This window comes from Salvia miltiorrhiza, chromosome 7 (genome assembly GCF_028751815.1).
Source record: "Salvia miltiorrhiza cultivar Shanhuang (shh) chromosome 7, IMPLAD_Smil_shh, whole genome shotgun sequence".
Taxonomy (NCBI): domain Eukaryota; kingdom Viridiplantae; phylum Streptophyta; class Magnoliopsida; order Lamiales; family Lamiaceae; genus Salvia; species Salvia miltiorrhiza.
This window is the reverse complement of record NC_080393.1, coordinates 60,244,814-60,252,809: the sequence shown is the minus strand read 5'-3', so window position 1 is coordinate 60,252,809 and position 7,996 is coordinate 60,244,814. Positions and strand designations below refer to the sequence as shown.

The window sequence follows — 7,996 nt, the reverse complement described above, 5'->3', positions numbered from 1 at the left end:
CCTATACTGTTGCAGAAGTACCGGAAACTAAGCGTGCCGAAAATCAACCATCTACCTTCAAACATCCACTTTTGGAGACGAAGCCTACATTAAACAATACCGATGGAATTCAAGCCTCTGCCTTCAAGCACCAACGGTACCGTCCAACAATCGACGAAAACTTTCTTCACTTTGGTGAAGGCATGTTTCAAGCTGTGCAAAGAAAGCTTTTTCCATTATTTATTCCAAATGAAAAGTAAACACTTAAAAATATTATTAAAAGATTCACTCCAAAAAAAATGAACAAAAAAATATTATTTGAATTCAAACATATGAATCTTATTTACATGGAACATATTTACAAAGAATTTATTCCTTACATGTTTAACGTGGCCCAATTATAAGGCGAAACGCAGCACCTACGTGTTGCCAAAGAATTTATTCCTTACATGTTTAACGTGACTCAATTACATATTTACAAAGAATTTACAAAGAACTTATTCCTTACATGTTCACAAAGAATTTATTACTTACATGTTTAACGTGGCCCAATTATAAGGTGAAACGCAGCATCTAACTGTGAAATATATATTTCACATTAAAATGTGAAATATATAATGTGATTTGCCATTTAAAATGTAACTGTGAATTGGCGCCATTTAAAATATTTTTTTTTTCTTTAAAATGAATCATAAGAAATTGTCATATCGTCCTTTTTTTTAGTTGAAGAAATTTATGTAATGCTAGATTTAATACGTTTTTCTTGAAAAGGTACCGTACTAAGTAGTACTCAACTGTGATTTTAGTTGAGAGGTAATCCCTATTACATCAAAGTATTGGTGATTAATTAATCAAGAATTAATATTTTTTCTTGAAATGCATTATATTGCTTTCTCAAATCGATCTATTGAATATAGTGATGATAGTCGTTTTATGATGTTCGATTTAATATACCTCATAAATTATCGTGTCTCAATTTTATTGAAGATATAGGGATAATCACAATTTTTATAGTGGTTCTATATTGTAAGAGTGCATCTCATGCGCGATGCACGGTGATTATAATTCTAGACTCGCTCGAGCTACACATATTTTTTTGGTAGACACAATTTTTTTAAAAAAAGAAGTCATATCTATAAGAAATGAGAGGTAGATTAAATTAAGGATGATATTTTTGTAAATAAATGGTATTTGTAAGAATAAAAATTGAAGAAAAGATGTGAGATTATGTCTTAAAATAAAAAGTGTATAATTTTTTACCGTCCGCAAATAACGTTTAAAAATACATTTTATTTTACTGTTTATATTATCAAATTAATTAAATATTTACATGTAACACGTGATTGTACTAATATGCTCAAAATTAAAGGAAAAAAATCTCATCACGCATTAAGTGAGGATTTTATTTTGGAAACCTCAATTGAAAAAAGAAAATGCACCGAAATTGTATAATAATATTGGTATAGAAAAAAAAATGTAGGCGTTTGTTTCCCTTGTATTCTTCTCTCCACATCCTTACTAGGACTAGGAGCTTAATAATCACAATTCACAAGGCAAAAGCGAATTGGGTTTTCCGTTATCAAAATCTTCAATCCCAATTCCAAATCCGGATGAATTGGCATCATCATATTCATATATCGAGGATTGGGATTTTGAGGCTCTGAAATTTGAATAAAAGTGGGCGTATGTGTTGAGAAAGAAAGAAAGAAAGATCGATGCTGCGCAGAATGATGGGGAAGAAGGGGAAGACGGGCACTATTCCGGTGTACCTCAATGTATACGATCTCACCCCCATCAACGGCTATGCTTACTGGCTCGGCCTCGGTATCTATCATTCCGGGGTTCAAGGTAACTCTACCTTCAATCTTATCTTTTCCTCGTATCATATATAAATTGAAGTTTTCTTAGGTTCATTTCATGGAAGTTTTATGATTTAATAGTATATTCCTTCCTGGTTGGACCTAGCTAGGTTTTCTTAAAATTAGGCTTTATTTAAGCATGAGTGTTGATGTTTTTTCTCCTATTGGCTGTTGTGTGTGTAGTTCATGGAGTTGAGTATGCATTTGGTGCTCATGAACATTCAACAACTGGGATTTTTGAGGTAGAACCAAAGCATTGTCCTGGTTTCACATTTAGAAAATCAATCTTGATTGCAAGATCAGATTTGGGTCCCAAGGAGGTCCGTGCACTCATGGAAAACCTGGCTCAAGAATACCCTGGAAATGCCTATAATCTCATTTCCAAGAACTGCAACCATTTCTGCAATGATGTGTGTCTTCGCTTGACTGGTAAACAGATTCCTAGATGGGTGAATCGCCTTGCTCGACTTGGTATGCACCTTTACCACATACATCTTGGCTGCTCTTGTTTCTTTGTGCTTTGCATTCCTAGCTTCATATGCTTTGATATCAACTGCCTACTACGCCTTAATGTGCTTGTTTGCTTCTTTACAACTCTGTCGTATTTGTAAGGGACAAATCAATCGTGACTCTTGTGAATATAACTGAGCCTCTAATGCATTCTGGACTGTTCTTTCTTCTTTAAGTCATTTGTAGATGTGCTTCTGCTACATTGAGAAAATGTATTCATAAATAAACTTATAAACATAGGGAGTGGGGATGAGATTAAAACAGGGTTCTCATTGCAGATTATATGATTGGTTCTCATTATCCAAGGAGGCAAGTTATGAAATGCGTGAGATCCGATGTAGTAAGCCCCTAAGTTGGACTAGATTTCAAGTATCTTGACTGATTTTGTTATATTCGAAGGTTTGTTCTGCAACTGTGTTCTGCCAGCCGGTCTGAATGAGGCAAAAGTTGGGCATGTTAGAGGTGGAGAAAAAAACTCAGAGTCGGAGAAGAAAAAGCTGACAAGTCATCTGAGTAGGTATGTGTCTGCTTCCGATCCTAACCCATCCGCTAATACGCCATCTTCAGGTTCTGCAACAAGAAGCGGCAGACGCCAAAGCAGCCATTCTTTGTCGCAGCGCAGTTTTTCTTCATTATCAGAAGCCACCTCTAAGTGGCCTGAATATATGTAATGTAATTAAACAAAAGATGGAATATAGTATATTATATGAGTGGTTGTAGACTCTATTCAAATGTACTTTCTCTCATGGGGTTTCTATTGGACGCTGTAAATGTTATGATATAATATAATGTGAAAGTTGTTTAGATGTGTCTATCTGGTACAAAAAGGGTAGTTTATATTTTGAGGCAACAAGAATATCACAGAAAATGGAATTACTACTCCCACATTTATTATTAGGAGGATTTTTGATTAAATTCGTGTTGGTAAAGCTTGAAAGAGTAGATATTGTTATTCCTTTGATGCGCCATCTTGATCTTTCTTTGTACAGCAAAGCATCTGCGGGTAACTTGCATCTTGCAGTTGTAACTTTTGCTCCATTTTCAATTTTAGATTCTCAAAAAAGATGTTTGTTCAATATTACCCACAATTCATCTTCCTTTTTTGACTGTGTAGATCTTAAGAAAAAGAGCAGGAGCTATATAATACATTGTACTTGGGAATTTTATATGATTGAATGAGCCAGTGGCATTTTCTTTTTTTGTCTGTGCTCCTAATGTCAGATTTTTTGCCAAATGAATCCAGTTATACCAATATATAAAACACTAGACCAACAAACATACAAACAGTGAACCCAACAGCTCATCAGCCACCTGTTCAATAAACCTTCTACATCACTTGCAAGAACACAAGTAATACCAGTATTTAATTAGTACTAACTAGTACATCACAATGCCCTGCAAATCAAGCAAAAATCCCTCAACTCCGGAAGTTCCCCGACGCTCTCTCCTCCCTCTACCGCAATTCCACCACTCAGGATACCGGGAGAAGCTCTGCCGGCAGTCTATGCAGTGAGCCGTTACGGTGGTGGAGAATTGGCAGACAGAAAAACCAACCAGAATCCACCCCTGCACGTACCTGACTGTTTGCTCCACTCGCTCCGAGGGGCCCTCCGTGTGCAGTGAACCGCGCTGCCATTATACGGAAGCAACCATTTTTACATCCACCAGCAGACTTCAACAATGAATCATAAGACTACGAGAAATGTTCTTTACACCCAAAGAAAAAACAGAGTAATATCCCCAGGCTTAGTTTTGGTTTTTAATTTACAATGATAAGCTGCCCGATTCAGAAATTACTCGAAAGTCGCGTAGGCACTTGAAAACAAGTAGAAACAGCTGTTGATATCTATCAAAAATTTGTTTGTGCTTTCGCTTTCTTTCTGGCCAAAAATCGTTCCTTCGCTGCAGCCAGCGCATCCTGGCTTCTTTTGTGATGGTCCTTTGCAGCAGCAGCAGATACTGCATCCTGACTTCCTTTTTGATCATCAAGTCCCTTTTGGTCCCCTGCAGCAGACACCGCGTCCTCGCTTCTTTTTTGACTGTCGGGTCTTGATAGGTCACGAGCTGATTGTTCAGCTGCGACCTGATCTTTGATGGAAGAATCAGAACTGGGCTCTCTATAAGGTCGGCCAGACTTTTCCTTGGGAGAATGGTTCTCGGATATCTCATCCTGATGCCTCTTCGCCATCCTTGATAAATCCGAACTAGTACCAGTTGTCGTAGGAGAGACCTGACGGGGTGGCAGAGCCACCACTTCAGCAGACTTCCCCTTGTCAGCATCTCCAGAACCAAATGCTACGTTTTTGGAAAGGTTGAAATAAAAATCACTGAGATCTGCCTTAGTGGTAACCTATAAAAACAAAGAACAAAACTACAATGTAAAACATCTACTACAAGCAGAACCTAATAGCACTGTAATACAGTTCTCACTATAATAAGCTAATGACACCACCAAGGAGCCAAATAAAAAGAGCAAAACAAGGAAGAAATTCCATTATATAATAATAATCCAGTTAATTACTGAATATTAGCCGACAAGCAAAGGGCCAAACAAGCTACGAAAACCAGACAGGTAAACTATGCCATACCAGACAACAATTTCTCTACACTGGCAGTCTAGATCTATGATACAAATCCAGTTAGTGGCATTACATTACCATATAATAATATAGATTAGATGTGTCTAGTTTCTTAGAAGCATGGTTGGTGTGTGTAAGATGCATGAAAATGTAGCATGCACCTAAAATTCATGAGTTCAAGCAATAAACTAAGCTTACTTTGTTAACCTATATATACTTGGCAGGCCCACTGTGTATACGATATTTAAGTGTATGGCAGCCCGAAAAATAAATTTATGATCTCATTAGTATCCTCTCGTATGCTCCAGTTTCGAACTTTTAGCTGTGCATAATTAGGAGATTCTAGTTCAGAAAGGACACATTATCATCAGGGAGAAGAAGTGAGTCCAACTTACATCATCCTTCTGCTCACGCAACTCACGAAGCCGCTCTTCCTCCACCCATTTGGCTTGCTCTGCCAGTTTCTTCTTGTAAGCACTAGTCACAAACTTATCTTTATCCGCGTACAGATGTTCGTCTTGGCTTCTCTCTTTGGCAAGTTTTCTCTCATAAACTATCTCGTGTTCCCTCTCTCGTTGTTTTGCCTTGTCTATCAGTCCTTGAATATATCTTGGCTGCAAATGAAAATAAAGAATTCATTAATCATTTAAAAACCAAACATCTAGCACCTCCATAATCAAAAGACTTTGCAGGGCATATAGATCAATATAGACTATAGAGGTAACTCCATTTGCAGCCAAAGATGAAGTTACGAATTCCCTTTTCATTTTTTTGCACTACGCCAATGATAAAATTACTAGAAACTAAATTTAATCAGTGCAAGTATCAGAAACCACTTAAAACACACTCCCAGACAGTTCAATATGAATTTGCCATTTTCTAGTGAGAAAAGCAATGTATCCAACAATACCTTTCTATCTTGCCGATCTTGCTCTTTAGGACGAACTTGTTTCTCCTTCATTTGATCATATACTCCATCATAGTCAAATGCCAAAGGATCTTCTTCAAGAACCTTTTTATGCTGCTCTTCAACCTATTGAGAATTCAAAATGAAAACAGAAAAGAAGTACAATCAAATAAATCTGTCAAACCCAAAAATACAATTCAATGAACCATAATATTTGTGAGTAGCCAAACTTTTACAATAGAAGAAGACTCACATCTTTGTGGGTCTTTTTCTTATAAGCTTGGCGCAAAATATCCCTCTCAACGTTATCATCGTCGTCATCATCAAAGCCGAGCACCTTTGGAGGCGGGGGTCTTGTGGGCTGTTTCTGCTGTGGTTTAACTCTAAGCTGCAACCCGTACTTTGACATTTTCTGTTCTAATTTCAAGCTGCTCTTCAAACTGCCAAGCCTCAAAGCCTGAAACAAATCGAAAACACAATAATTCAACTTAAAAACCAACCATCACAACACTAATAAGCAGCTTCATACAAATCAAGAAAAATTCTTTCACACCATTATACGAGAGGCCTAATCTGAAAGAATTTTTCTTGATTTGTATGAAGCTGCTAGAGCTTGAGCCCAATCATATTGTTGGTTTATAAAGTTCTAGTGATGTGTCCAAGGCAATACAGACCATGACGACATAATTTGTGGAATAAGTCCATAAACAGTCCATGTCATGCTCCAAACTAGTTATCTGTGACATTTCTGTAGTTTAGAACTAAAGCAAACATTCTTTTCCACTGAAGCTAGATATGTTCATGGTAAAATTTCATACTACTAGTAGAAATGCTAACCAGTTATATAATTTGGTCGACTTTTAAAAGAATCATACATGATTCTTGTTGTCAGTTCAGAACTTGGCCAACTTTGTCTTATCACAGAAACCTTCTGCATTACGTGAATCAATAGCCCAGAGAGAGAGAGAGAGAAAACAACCATGCCGACAGGGCATTGATTCTAACCTGTTCCAAATCAGTTGAACCTAGCAAGAGGCCAAAATTTGATTGTGCTAATAATAGGTCTCCAACAAAGACAAGTAAATCTGCATTCCAGGGGAGTGTGTCACCAGATGAACAATAAACTACCGGGCAAGTATATAACGGGTTCCAAATGACAAATAAGGTGGAGATGTGCACTGAGCTGTGTGTAATACCATCAGAAGTTGCAAGAAGAAGCCTCTTAAGTCAAGCTACAGAACAAAATCAGGTGTAAATAGCAACTAGGAAGACAATGTATCGATCTAGATAAAGCTCAAGCTCTTTCTTTTTTTGAAGGGAAAGCTCAAGCTCTTTCAACTGCCTAATATTCAAAATTCCTATTTCGGTTATGTAATTGCTCGACCTAATTTCGCTATCCAAAGCTCTAAAGCATCTAATGGCAATGATATATCGGAATTGTTGGCGAAGTGAGGTAGTTAGCTTCTACATAAGTCATGACACTCGAGTCGGTTTTCGGTGTTCATATTGAATCAACGAATTTACAATGGAGTAAATTCGATGCTTACATAATTTGCAGCTTCAAAATCCACATAACCAATTCAAGAAACGCCAAATCGTAGGGGAAAAATAAAACACTCAGCGAATCCCCTTCTACAGAAAATCCTAGTAAATTCAAACCCTAACTCATCAATCAAACCACAGAAGAAATCAAGTAAGGCACACCAGAATAAGGGAGAAAGGGGCTGAGCTGGTAGATTGGTGAATTTCGCCGGAAATTTTGAGAAGCCGGAATTGGAGAGAGATCGAGACCGAGACGATTCTGCAGAGGGAGGGCCAGGGAGGAATTTATTTCTTTATTTACTACTAATACTAAGCAGTCATGTTTTGGTCACTTTTCTGTCAATAAAATATGAATTTATATCTGTTGTGTGATTTGTAAAAGTGTTACCTGAATTTTGGCTTTTGGTTAATAATCTCTTTTTTTTAGAGGGTTTTGGTTAATAATCTTTGTTTATATTAATTATTAATATTAACAACTCGAAAAAAAAAATATGCTCTGTTTGAGCTTATGAAATTTTATAAGTATATGGAATCAACTCAAATGTATTCTGATTTCTGACATTTTAACTTCAAAAATTGATGAGTTGAGCACATAAGTAGTGTAAATAAAATAAAGTGCA

The 7,996-nt window shown here is 36.8% G+C and overlaps 2 protein-coding genes across 5 annotated transcripts; one reads left to right on the top strand and one right to left on the bottom strand.

Annotated features, from left to right (window-relative positions):
• Nucleotides 1-1,374: 1,374 nt before the first annotated feature.
• LOC130993064 (deSI-like protein At4g17486) lies at nucleotides 1,375-3,152 on the top strand. Its single transcript, XM_057917786.1, has 3 exons — nucleotides 1,375-1,827; nucleotides 2,022-2,309; nucleotides 2,748-3,152. The coding sequence occupies exons 1-3, from the start codon at nucleotides 1,695-1,697 to the stop codon at nucleotides 3,017-3,019; spliced, it is 693 nt and encodes a 230-aa protein (XP_057773769.1). The 5' UTR covers nucleotides 1,375-1,694; the 3' UTR covers nucleotides 3,020-3,152.
• An 869-nt stretch (nucleotides 3,153-4,021) lies between these two features.
• On the bottom strand, nucleotides 4,022-7,703 carry LOC130993063 (uncharacterized). Of its 4 annotated transcripts, XM_057917781.1 has the most exons (7): nucleotides 7,539-7,703; nucleotides 6,672-6,919; nucleotides 6,509-6,571; nucleotides 6,088-6,291; nucleotides 5,838-5,960; nucleotides 5,323-5,541; nucleotides 4,022-4,698 (listed from the first exon to the last, which is right to left on the bottom strand). In XM_057917781.1, the coding sequence occupies exons 3-7, from the start codon at nucleotides 6,548-6,550 to the stop codon at nucleotides 4,198-4,200; spliced, it is 1,089 nt and encodes a 362-aa protein (XP_057773764.1). In that variant the 5' UTR covers nucleotides 6,551-6,571; nucleotides 6,672-6,919; nucleotides 7,539-7,703; the 3' UTR covers nucleotides 4,022-4,197. The 4 variants fall into 4 exon arrangements, with proteins under 4 accessions (XP_057773764.1, XP_057773765.1, XP_057773766.1 ...); XM_057917782.1 differs by lacking the exon at nucleotides 6,509-6,571 and having other exon boundaries at nucleotides 6,840-6,919; nucleotides 7,539-7,702; XM_057917783.1 differs by lacking the exons at nucleotides 6,509-6,571; nucleotides 6,672-6,919.
• Between the last annotated feature and the right edge of the window lie 293 nt (nucleotides 7,704-7,996).

Excerpts from the sequence above, each read along its gene's own strand:
- LOC130993064 (XM_057917786.1), top strand. The coding sequence starts at position 1,695 with ATGCTGCGCAGAATGATGGGGAAGAAGGGGAAGACGGGCACTATTCCG. Across the intron at positions 1,828-2,021 it reads CTATCATTCCGGGGTTCAAG|TTCATGGAGTTGAGTATGCA; the intron begins GTAACTCTACCT and ends TTGTGTGTGTAG. Across the intron at positions 2,310-2,747 it reads GAATCGCCTTGCTCGACTTG|GTTTGTTCTGCAACTGTGTT; the intron begins GTATGCACCTTT and ends TTATATTCGAAG.
- LOC130993063 (XM_057917781.1), bottom strand. The coding sequence starts at position 6,550 with ATGGACTGTTTATGGACTTATTCCACAAATTATGTCGTCATG. Across the intron at positions 6,292-6,508 it reads CCACAAATTATGTCGTCATG|GCTTTGAGGCTTGGCAGTTT; the intron begins GTCTGTATTGCC and ends GATTTGTTTCAG. Across the intron at positions 4,699-5,322 it reads TGCGTGAGCAGAAGGATGAT|GTTACCACTAAGGCAGATCT; the intron begins GTAAGTTGGACT and ends TTGTTTTTATAG.